This window comes from Styela clava, chromosome 4 (assembly GCF_964204865.1).
Source record: "Styela clava chromosome 4, kaStyClav1.hap1.2, whole genome shotgun sequence".
NCBI classification, from domain to species: Eukaryota; Metazoa; Chordata; class Ascidiacea; order Stolidobranchia; family Styelidae; genus Styela; species Styela clava.
The window spans coordinates 21,465,060-21,476,995 of record NC_135253.1 but is presented as its reverse complement, the minus strand read 5'-3'; the positions used below and the strand labels follow the sequence as shown (position 1 = coordinate 21,476,995).

The following is an 11,936-nucleotide window of genomic DNA, read 5'->3' as shown; positions in this document are numbered from 1 at the left end:
CTGTCAACAAAATGTCTATTCATGTACACTTCAAGAAGAACATAGTTATGTCGACATTCTAAATGACAGTAAGTGCAGATTCTCATTTCTTAATACATGTCTTTATTAACAGGCATAAGATATACTTCAATCGGATGCTTCAGAGATACAGGAAATAGAGCGATTCCTCAGGCAGATGGCCGATTTCAATCCCTCCGAGATAGTTATCCACAACGAAAGGATGCCATTGCAAAATGCGCGAGAGTTGCAACTGATCTAGGATACAAAGTCTTTGCTGTTCAAAACGGTGGATGGTATGTTAATTTACTGTCTTATATGCCTCACATCATCGGAAATTTTCTATTGTAGCGTTGCGAAAAATTTTGATATCTTGATATTCCTTCAGGTGTGCGACTGGTTCTGAGGCTCACATGACTTACCAAAAGTATGGACCTTCAAATGGTTGTAGAAAAGATGGTGAAGGTGGACCATGGGCTAATCATGTTTACGGTGTGAATGGATGGAAACCTGGTAAGCATTCACTATGTAAAATAAGTACACGTTAAAACTCCATATATATACAGATTGTAAAACTTGTACATTCTTTTTACTTACAGAGCCTCTCAGTGAACGTGAGTGAAATTTTTTATAAAAATAATTCAATAAACAAACAATTTATTTTGAAGAAACATCTAATATTTGTATTTGATTATTTAAGTTTCACTTCTGGATCTCGGTTGTTGGAGAGACAACGGAAAAAGGGCGATTCCTGGAGTTGATGCCATTCTTACAAAACGATATGGACCTTATACCGCAAGGAAGGAAGCCATACAGAAATGTGGTAACTTTGCAAAGAGCAAAGGATATTCAGTATTTGCTGTACAAAACGGAGGTTTGTGTGCGACAAGTAAGAATGCAGGAGGTACTTTTGACAAGTATGGACCTTATTCAACATGTCGAAAAGATGGCGAAGGAGGACCATGGGGAAATCAAGTTTACAAGATTGTTGGCAACAATTTCAAAATACGAAGTAGGCGTTTAACAAACTGTTTAAATTATTGATTTTTATTTTTGTAAAAGTGTGCACTGGTTTTGTCACTATTCATTCCGGAAAAATTGTCGTTTTTCTATACAATATTTTTATTACAATGATTTAATATTTACATTTGCACAAATAAATTTTAACCTAGCAAAAATCAATAAATTCGTCGTCAAAAATAATACTTCAAAATTTTAAAAAGTGCGCTAACAACATAATAGCTCCTATAAATTCCGAACTTTGATTTGAGTAACTTGACCCCATGTAATTTTTTCGACAAAAATGTTCATTTCCAGCTCGCTTCAACTACATTGGGTGTTACAAGGATACTGGAAATAGAGCAATTCCACAGGCAGACGGAAGATTTCAAACATTGAGAGACAATTATAAACAAAGAAGAAACGCAATTAGAAAATGTGCGATGGTGGCTTCATCTCTTGGATATAAAGTGTTTGCTGTTCAAAATGGTGGATGGTAAGAACATCGACATTTAAAACACTGGTATATTTATTTACATTTAATTTCACTATAATGTTCTCTTATAAATAATAGGTGCGCTACTGGCAAGCATGCTCATCTAACATACGGAAAGTATGGACTTTCATCAAATTGTAAGGAGGGTGGAAAAGGTGGAGTCTGGGCAAATGCACTATATGCTGTTAATGGATGGAAACCAAGTATGTAATTTGTTTGTGAAATACTATTTAAGTGTCTGTTGTTAACTAATTATAATATCGACATGTGCAAAATACAAATGATGATTTGATACCTAGGTAAAGGTGTTCACATATTAATGGTTTTATGTAATTGTCTACAAACTACGCAATTTTCTGAAGTTGTGGTAATTGCCGAAATATTATCACCCGCAGGTTATGAGTAAATATTCAACTTTTCATGACGTGAAATATTATTCCGATTATGCCGAATTAATCAAATTGTTCATCATCGTGAGCAATTGAGTATATGATTTCATTTTATGCAGTTCAACTAATTGATCTTGGATGTTGGAAAGACACTGCGAACCGAGCAATTTCAAGCGTTGATAAAATATTAGCTAAGAAATTTGGAGCGTATCAGTCTAGAATCGGTTCAATACAAAGATGTGCTCAATATGCTAAGAGCAAAGGATATTCAGTATTTGCTGTACAAAACGGAGGTTGGTGTGCGACAAGTAAGAACGCAGAAGACACTTTTGACAAGTATGGACCCTATTCAACATGTCGAAAGGATGGCGAAGGAGGACCATGGGGAAATCAAGTATACAAGATTGGAAACCCAACAAAGCAAGGTATTAGATCATGTTTCAACAACAATATGCTAATTCCAATTTCACGATTTGATTTTTCGTTTTATCTGTTCAACAGTGTCATATGTTTCGATTGGATGCTTCAGAGATACAGGAAATCGAGCGATTCCTCAGGCAGATGGCCGCTTCCAAACCCTGCGAGATAGTTACACACAACGAAAGGATGCTATTGCAAAATGCGCGAGAGTTGCAACTGATCTAGGATACAAAGTCTTTGCTGTTCAGAACGGTGGATGGTATTTTAATTTACTGTCTTATATGCTTCACATTATCAGAAATTTTCTATTGTATCGTTGCAAAAATGTTTGCTATCTTACTCTTTCTTCAGGTGTGCGACTGGTTCTGAAGCTCACATGACTTATCAGAAGTATGGACCTTCAAATGGTTGTAGAAAAGATGGTGAAGGTGGACCATGGGCTAATCATGTGTACGGCGTGAATGAATGGAAACCGGGTAAGAATTCACTATATCAAATAAGCACACGTTAAAACTCGTTATACAAACTGATTGTAAAACTTGTATAGTCCCTTTTAATTACATTCGTATTTTCTATTCATTACAGAGCCTCTCAGTGAACGTGAGTAAAATTGCTTATAGAAATAATTAGAATTGCAATCATTTCATTATAAACCAACTTTTAATATTTGCAATTGATTATTCAAGTTTCACTTCTGGATCTCGGTTGTTGGAGAGACAACGGAAAGAGGGCGATTCCTGGAGTTGATGCCATACTTACAAAACGATATGGACCTTATACCGCAAGGAAGGAAGCCATACAGAAATGCGGTAACTATGCCAAGAGCAAAGGATATTCAGTATTTGCTGTACAAAACGGAGGTTGGTGTGCGACAAGTAAGAACGCAGAAGATACTTTTGACAAGTATGGACCCTATTCAACATGCGGAAAAGACGGCGAAGGAGGACCATGGGGAAATCAAGTTTACAAGATAACTAAAAAGGATTTTAATACTAATGGTAATTATTCATTGCTCAAAAAAATTCAAACAACATCGCAGGGAGGTCTCATATGAGGTATCAGACTCACAGCCCTCAAAAACTACATTATCATACCAGTATCTCGTTGATGACCCTTATAGGTTGAAAAGCACATATGCTGAAATCATAATTCTTGTTCATAAATCTAGTAAATGCATCTATATCTACGTAAAACCTTGATGGTAATATATTTTTGCAACACAATGTTAGCGCTTTTTCAAGTTATTATGCCTTGAAACTATAGCTGAGTAGAATTTTCATTTTTGTCGTCAACTGCGACAATTTATTTGTAAATAATGATATATCACCAATTCCCCAAAACAACTCGAAAATGTATCTTATCAAAAAACTTATTGTTATGACCTAGTATAGTGACTTATACCTTGGCTGGAAGATAGCGATGATTCTCCATAACTTATATATTACATGTACAATGTCTTGTCCGATTTCGATTGTCAGCACTAAATGATTTTCTTGTTCAGACTGTCAATGTATTTTGTAAAAGTTGATATATATTTTTAACAGAAGTTATCAGTTAGGATATTTAAAGAAATTTTCATTTATTTTGTAGTGCGTTATCAATACATTGGATGCTTCAAAGATACTCGTAACAGAGCGATACCTCAGGCTGATGGAAGGTTTAATACGTTGCGAGATACATATAAACGAAGAAAAGATGCTGTTCAGAAGTGTGCTATGGTGGCATCATCATTGGGATTTAAAGCTTTTGCTGTACAAAATGGTGGATGGTACGTAGAAAATAATACTTAAAATTGAGTAATTAAGCAAATCTTTGTCGTCGAAATAAGACTTGCGACACGAAGATTGACCTCAATCATTGATGTAAATATTTCATAGTTGTAATATTTTGGCAGCTGCACGATGTCGTTTCGAACAAAGAAACAATGAACATTTTAAACAAATACTTCATTACAGGTGCGCTACTGGAAAAAACGCTCATCTCACATATTCTAAGTACGGACCTTCATCCAACTGCCAAAAAGACGGAAGAGGTGGAAGTTGGGCCAATGCAGTGTATTCTCTTAACGGTTGGAAACCAAGTACGTACTGAAATGACACTATGAAACTGGGGATTGAACTGAACACCCGCCAAAATCATGTTACGCAAAATGTTAATGCGGTTTCACGTATGTACGTTAAACGCCGCTTAAAATTCTATATAAAATCAACAAACCATCTTCACAATACACCGTCAGAGTTTTATTTACACGATGTCATTTCATATCGTAATCCTTATTTAATGTAAAGCAAAATCAGCGGTTTTGAATAGTACGAGGACATGCGTGGACAAAATTTTTGCTTGGGCCGCACTCGGAAAATTTTCTTCGCAATGGCCGTGCTAAGAAAAAGACTCAAGTTTTCATATCATAAAATTATCTTCAGTTAAAATTTAATAGGTAAAATATCCCTAATTAAAGACTTCTAATAGATGACAAAGACAACATCAACCGACACAAATATCACCGAATCTTTCTTCTGGACATTGAATTTATACCATAATTTTATTTCAGTACGACTGACTGACCTTGGATGTTGGAAAGACACTAGAAATCGTGCCATTCCTGGTGTAGACCGAATTCTGGCCAAAAAGTTCGGTGCATACAAATCAAGAAGAGGTTCCGTACAAAGATGTGCTCAATATGCCAAGAGCCAAGGATATTCAGTATTTGCTGTACAAAACGGAGGTTGGTGTGCGACAAGTAAGAACGCAGAAGATACTTTTGACAAGTATGGAACATCTTCAACTTGTAGAAATGACGGTGAAGGAGGACCATGGGGAAACCAAGTTTACAAAATAACAACATCAACATCAATTTCACAAAGTGAGAGTCTGCATCACTATTTTTTTTTATCCTGTTATGAACTATAATCTAATAAAAATTTTGCTTGTTCCATAGGATTAAGCTATACTTCTCTTGGATGCTTCAAAGATACAAGAAATAGAGCAATTCCTCAAGCCGATGGCCGATTTCAAACGCTACGAGACACGTACACTCAACGAAAGCATGCGATTGCGAAATGTGCAAAGGTTGCGACTGATTTAGGATATAAAGTATTCGCTGTACAGAACGGAGGCTGGTAAGTTTGTTATAGGAATGTACAGTGTTATTCAATTATCCATGATGCTTGTGACAATTTAAGTTTTATTTTAAATTTTTCATTAAAGCTTGCATCGTTTATTCATACACTCGCGAAATTTCCATTCAAAATGAATGTTATAGGTTTGGTCAAACAAGAATAGAAAAACTAGCTTAAATTACTAATGCACGATGCAGTTATCAGATTTGCCATTTTTGTAATTCGGGAATTTTGGATTAATGCCGATTACTAAATTCTATAGGTGTGCTACTGGACCCGATGCTGATGAAACTTACCAAAAGTATGGACCCTCGAACAGTTGCCGGAAAGATGGTAAAGGGGGTCCGTGGGCAAATGAAGTATATGGCGTCAATGGGTGGAGACCAAGTATGTAAATGAATTTATCTAATTAACTATATAATTGAAGCGTGTTGAGTAAATTACTAACAATAATTTTTTCTATTCTTATAGAACCGGTACAGACAAGTGAGTACAAATTTCTGTTAATCTAACTTTTTTTCACATTTTGTTATGATATATTATAATTATCAGTTGAAATTAAAATATTTTTCCGCAAATATATAACTCGAGAAACTTTGAATATTATTTCAAATCTTTATTTAGTGACTTTCGTGGATCTGGGATGCTGGAAAGATACTGGCAACAGAGCCATACCTGGTGCTGATACGATTCTTACCAAGAGATTCGGACCTTATTCTGCGAGACATAACGCCATACAAAGATGTGCCCAATATGCCAAGAGCAAAGGATATTCAGTATTTGCTGTACAAAACGGAGGTTGGTGTGCGACAAGTAAGAACGCAGAAGACACTTTTGACAAGTATGGACCATCTTCCTCATGTCGAAAAAACGGCGAGGGTGGACCTTGGGCAAACCAAGTTTACAAACTTATGGAAAGAAACTATGGCTTCCCAGGTATGATTCTTTTTTGTCATTCTTTGTATTTTGTTAGTTATGATTCTGTCGTGCAACAGCCCATGGTTACTCAGAATATAGTTTTTTTTAGATTAGGAAGATAATTCATAGACTGACCAAAATTTATTTCGCACCAAAGAATAAATGATCTGCGTCTTACCATAGTTGGGTGGGTTAGACGAAACAGGCATGGGTTTGATAAATTTTAATTTTCTAACCACCCAAAACTGACTATATTCATTTCGAGTAGATAAGTCAAAGTCAGGATCGGATAAATGACAGAAGAAATGAATTTTTACTCGCCTTACAATAATGATTCTTTTCAAACAGCACGTTTCCAATATGTGGGATGTTACAAAGACAATCGCAAACGAGCTATTCCTCAAGCAGAGGGAAGATTCCAAACTTTGAGAGATAACTATAAACGCAGGGAAAATGCCGTTCGAAAATGTGCAATGGTCGCTGCATCTCTTGGTTATAAAGCATTTGGCATTCAAAACGGTGGTTGGTAAGTTTACTATGCATTTATTCCAACCTTCGGTAAATTTCGTTTCATATGTCATAATATAATTTGCTCTGCATTTTTATTCCATTTCACCTAAGAGAAGTCTTTCAGGCGTTTCTATTGCCGGTAAAACACGAAGGCATGAAAATACTCCCATACTAAAAAGGCTCGTAGTGTCGTGTTATAATGGGTGGTACCATAGCAACCGGAGCTTGCAAAATCTCATTAATACTATATCTGTGTACTGTACTACAGGTGTGCGACTGGCAAGGATGCCCATCTCACATTTGGCAGGTACGGATCTTCATCTAATTGTGCGAAGGAAGGAAAAGGAGGAAGTTGGGCAAATGCGGTATATGCTCTTAACGGATGGAAACCAGGTAAAACTTATTTCACGAATATTGCAAGCTTATAAGAATATTGCTTTGTGAAAAAAAATGATAAAAATTGGTTTATGTGCAATGAGTTGTTTACAATATTGTTTTTCTGCAGAGCAATACTTTGAACTTGGATGCTGGAAAGACACGCGTAATAGAGCAATACCAGGAGCTGACAAAAATCTGAAGGCGTTGTATGGGCCATACCGAACGAGAATCGGCGCTATACAAAGATGTGCTCAATATGCTAAGAGCAAACGATATTCAGTATTTGCTGTACAAAACGGAGGTTGGTGTGCGACAAGTACGACAGCAGAAGACACTTTTGACAAATTCGGACCATCATCATCGTGCAAACCCAACGGCAAAGGAGGAAAATGGGCAAATCAAGTTTATAAACTTGGAAGACCCAAAACAAAAGGTTAGTATGATAACTTAACTTTGCTTTGTACTGTATAAAGCTGTCTAAAGCATACATATAAAGTTATTTTTATGGGGAACCGAAATATATCCGATTCGGCAAAGCGACTTGAAGAGAAACGTTGATAAACCAACCGTTTTTATTTATACAGAATTCATACCTTGTATTTTTTCGTTCAGAAATAACATACGCTGCAATTGGGTGCTATAAAGATACCAAGAAACGAGCAATCCCGAGGGCAGATGGTCGATTCCAAATACTTCGAGATAATTACAAGCAACGTAAAGACGCGATCGCAAAATGTGCGAGAATATCTGCTGATCTGGGATACAAAGTGTTTGCTTTACAGAATGGCGGCTGGTAAGCGTATTCGTTTAATCATGTGAATACCATTACAACGCACCATGTTTCTATACAATATAGTAGCTCCTATTTATCAATGCTGCTTTTTAGAACATTGACTGGAGTGAACTACGTGAAAAGACGCCGCTCAACAAAATAAATAAAATTTAAGTTTGAAGATTAATGTGCCTCATATATACATGCGTATAATATAAACACCGTGAATAGATATTTAATTTCTTCTTCTGTCGTAGGTGTGCAACAGGACCAAAGGCTACCAAATCTTACATGAAATACGGAAAATCTATGAAATGCAAAAACGACGGGAAAGGCGGGCCTTGGGCTAACGCTGTGTATGCTCTGAATGGATGGGAACCTGGTAAGAAACGCGAAGAAAATTTTCATCAATCTCATCAACTTTTTACTTTATAACTTATATTTTATTAGTTTCAGAAATCATCACGACTCCACCGCCAGGTATGACAAATATTATATGCACAGATGAATACTGCAACACGTCTATGAACCGTATTGTTATTGATTAAATATATTAATATATACAACATCGAAATTTTACTGTCCATGTCTCAGCAGTATTCATCAATGTAATATTCATTCATCGAATTATTAATGTTAATTTCCTATTTATTTCAATCATGTTGTGTATCTATACGCATTAAACCTGGTTATTTGAAAAGTTTTTTTTTACATTATATTAAATATTCGAAATATTCGATTTTCGCAGCCGTAGTAAAAGAACAGATGACGATGGTAGACCTTGGATGTTGGAAAGACACAAGAATCAGATCCATACCAAGTGTTGACAAATATCTAATTGAGAAATACGGTGCATACGAGTCTCGCAAGAACACAGTTGAGAAATGCGCACAATACGCCAAGAGTAAAGGCTATGCAGTATTTGCGGTACAGAATGGTGGTAATTGTAGGACAAGTTCCAGAGCTGAAGATACCTTTGACAAATACGGACCTTCTTCTTCCTGCGGCGCAAACGGCAACGGCGGATCATGGAGTAACCAAGTTTATCAGTTTAAACCAACAATGGAAGTCGCAAACAGTGAGTTGCTATATAAAATTCTAGAAAATCAACGCAAAAATTGATTTGAATCATACTGAAAATTTATTCAAACAACTGTATTCACAGCCGTTTTATCCCGATTTTTTATTTCAAAAATACACAGAAATGATTCAAATAAATTAAGATCCACATAGTTTAGTCAGCGTTATCCAAAACTATAAAGTTTTTTTGCAAGTCAAGTATCCATAATACGATAAATCATATGGTGGCTGGTAGTTGTAAACACACACACACTCGAACTGCTATTCTCACAATAGTCTACCCTTGTACTAATGAAAACCATACTGTATGGACCTCCTGAAGTATGCGCACCAAGATGGCGCACAATCTGAACTCAGTTTGTGTACCAGGTAAGGGTTCAGGTTATGCGACATCTTGGTGAGCATACTTCAGGAGTACGACTGTATATATATATATAAACTCACGTTGTTTTTTTATTCATTTTCGTCAGTTCGATACGTGCCTATCGGGTGTTATAAAGATACCAAAAGCCATGCGTTACCGATCGCGGAAGGCAGATTCAAGAGTCTTCGGGGAAACTACAAACAACGTAAAAATGCTGTCAGGAAATGCGCTTTGGCAGCGTCAGTTTTGGGTTACAAAGTATTTGCACTTCAGAATGGCGGATCGTAAGTTGAACATAGATGACTAATGTTTTTTCTTCGCACAAATTCAGTGGTTACATGAGCAATATTGCAAAAATAGGAAACTTTCCAAAGATCGCAAAGTATTAATAACAAAATTTAATTATTTCACATTGAAAAATTTAAATTCAAACAAGCCCTTTTTTCGCATTTTTGAGGTTTAGTTCTAGCGTACTGTTCGTACCGTCGTTTTTATTCTAACCGTCAGTAAATGTACCTTTTTGATCATGGCATTTATATTTTCATAGATGTTCGACCGGACCGAATGCCCATCATACGTTTTCAAAGTACGGCCCGTCATCTAACTGTGGCATTGACGGAAAAGGCGGTCCATGGGCAAATTACGCTTATATTATTTTAGGATCCGGGTGGATTCCGAGTAAGTATTCGCATAGTATAGAGAAAGTTAGAAGGTTAATAAAAGCAAAAGAAACTTAGAAAAAAATCACAAACTATTTCAACATTTTCCGATTAATGAAAATTTATTTGTCGAATTTGATTTTATTTAGAATTTTTATATTTTGTACAAATGTAATAAAACACCAAAACAGTTGATAGTTCACGGTACCTTGGCCATCTTTGAAATGCACAGTTGGTGCCCCCAGTGGGCGTATCTCGCCTGTACTTCCACCATTACTATATTGTGGTAAAGTAGGTTTTCTCAAATATGATCGTACTTAATTAAGACTGATTTGTGAATGTTTATTTTCAGAGCCGCAATTCCCTGCTGTTACAAGACCGAGAGATCGTAAGTATTGGATTAATAAAAAATGTTGTTGAATATTGTTATCCGTAACTTATTCAATACTAATCATATTTTTTCAAAACCAGTGGTTCTCACCGATTTGGGTTGTTGGAGAGATACTGCTGAGAGAGCCATTTCTGGAGTAGACAATGTTCTTCTGAGAAGACATGGACATTATAAAAACAGAGAAAACGCGGTACAGAAATGTGCACATTTTGCGAAGAAACGTGGCTTCTCCGTCTTCGCTGTACAAGATGGTGGCTGGTGCTCAGCATCAGAGACAGCCTACAAAACATATAACAAGTATGGATCATCTAATAGATGCAGGAACGATGGTGCTGGCGGAAAATGGGCTAATCGAGTTTATATGGTTAGCGCTGCTGTTGATGGTAAGTGGTTTTCTCAATGAACATGACGTGCAAAGTATTTTTATACGATTTTTTTCGTTCTGTTCATGTCGTACACGGTTCTGTTTAAGCATCCAATGATGTGTAAAGAGTGGCTATATTCGGGAAGGACCGAAATCTTTCCGTTTCGACTTTGCTCACACAAATCAATGCAACTAGGGGGAGATAGCGTGCAATCGATTTGACTCCAGGTTTTTCACTTGTGAAACTAACAAATTTAGTCCGTCAGTTTGGTCCCGACCCTTTTTCGAAGTACAAGTAGGTACAGTCAGCTGAAAATTTCAACTGAATACACGATCAATTCACAAATGTGATAATACGCTTAAACATCTTGACGCTTTAATCTCCAATTGCATCGACTGCAGTTGAATAACGTCGTTCTGACAAAGACCAGTGCATCGTTGAGAGTTGCAAAATATCGCGCGGGAAAATAACACATTGTGAGTGATAATCAGAAAAATTGATATGGTGATTTTAAAATTCTTGTGCTATTTAATGTTCTTCTCATCCTCTATTGTCTTTCAGTTCGATATCGTCATGTGGGCTGCTTTAGAGACACCTCGGAACATGCGGTACCAATTGTAGAAGACCGTTTCCTTGTCTTGCAAGATGATTTTGCAACGAGGCATGAAGCCATACGGAAATGTGCGAGGATTGCTGCGGCTTCTGAATACAAAGCATTCGCTATACGAGACGGTGGGAGATGTGCTACAGGACCGGTTGCGCACTTCACTTACGGAAACTACGGTAAATCTAAGAAGTGTGGAATTCATGGAAAAGGCGGCCACAATGCAATGGACGTTTATTTCTTGACGTCAGGAAAATTGAGTAAGCATTCCTTGTTTCAGCTTTTTGTTTTTTCAAATAATTAGAATGGCGAAGTCACCGTCACAAACTGAAAAAAAATCTTTCGTCCCACCGATATCGTACCGAACCCCTTAAGCAGCGCCAAGATAGGAATATTATTAACTCCCTTGGAACGCTACGGCGATATGTAATATCACGATAACGATATAATAATCTATCAATACTCAGTGTACTAT

General features: G+C 36.7%; 1 protein-coding gene across 1 annotated transcript in view; it reads left to right on the top strand.

Moving 5' to 3' along the window:
- Positions 1 to 11,936, top strand: part of LOC120327143 (uncharacterized) — a 45,107-nt gene that overhangs the window by 25,712 nt on the left and 7,459 nt on the right. Inside the window, exons 64-93 of the mRNA XM_078112267.1 lie at positions 113 to 293; positions 386 to 510; positions 597 to 611; positions 698 to 1,009; positions 1,315 to 1,492; positions 1,571 to 1,695; positions 2,001 to 2,306; positions 2,383 to 2,560; positions 2,653 to 2,777; positions 2,887 to 2,901; positions 2,988 to 3,299; positions 3,892 to 4,069; positions 4,257 to 4,381; positions 4,853 to 5,164; positions 5,240 to 5,420; positions 5,683 to 5,807; positions 5,892 to 5,906; positions 6,045 to 6,356; positions 6,687 to 6,864; positions 7,117 to 7,241; positions 7,354 to 7,659; positions 7,839 to 8,019; positions 8,256 to 8,380; positions 8,449 to 8,478; positions 8,747 to 9,076; positions 9,549 to 9,726; positions 9,990 to 10,120; positions 10,454 to 10,489; positions 10,573 to 10,875; positions 11,419 to 11,721. Coding sequence (XP_077968393.1) covers positions 113 to 293; positions 386 to 510; positions 597 to 611; positions 698 to 1,009; positions 1,315 to 1,492; positions 1,571 to 1,695; positions 2,001 to 2,306; positions 2,383 to 2,560; positions 2,653 to 2,777; positions 2,887 to 2,901; positions 2,988 to 3,299; positions 3,892 to 4,069; positions 4,257 to 4,381; positions 4,853 to 5,164; positions 5,240 to 5,420; positions 5,683 to 5,807; positions 5,892 to 5,906; positions 6,045 to 6,356; positions 6,687 to 6,864; positions 7,117 to 7,241; positions 7,354 to 7,659; positions 7,839 to 8,019; positions 8,256 to 8,380; positions 8,449 to 8,478; positions 8,747 to 9,076; positions 9,549 to 9,726; positions 9,990 to 10,120; positions 10,454 to 10,489; positions 10,573 to 10,875; positions 11,419 to 11,721 — 5,346 coding nt within the window. The remainder of the gene's footprint in view (positions 1 to 112; positions 294 to 385; positions 511 to 596; positions 612 to 697; positions 1,010 to 1,314; positions 1,493 to 1,570; positions 1,696 to 2,000; positions 2,307 to 2,382; positions 2,561 to 2,652; positions 2,778 to 2,886; positions 2,902 to 2,987; positions 3,300 to 3,891; positions 4,070 to 4,256; positions 4,382 to 4,852; positions 5,165 to 5,239; positions 5,421 to 5,682; positions 5,808 to 5,891; positions 5,907 to 6,044; positions 6,357 to 6,686; positions 6,865 to 7,116; positions 7,242 to 7,353; positions 7,660 to 7,838; positions 8,020 to 8,255; positions 8,381 to 8,448; positions 8,479 to 8,746; positions 9,077 to 9,548; positions 9,727 to 9,989; positions 10,121 to 10,453; positions 10,490 to 10,572; positions 10,876 to 11,418; positions 11,722 to 11,936) is intronic.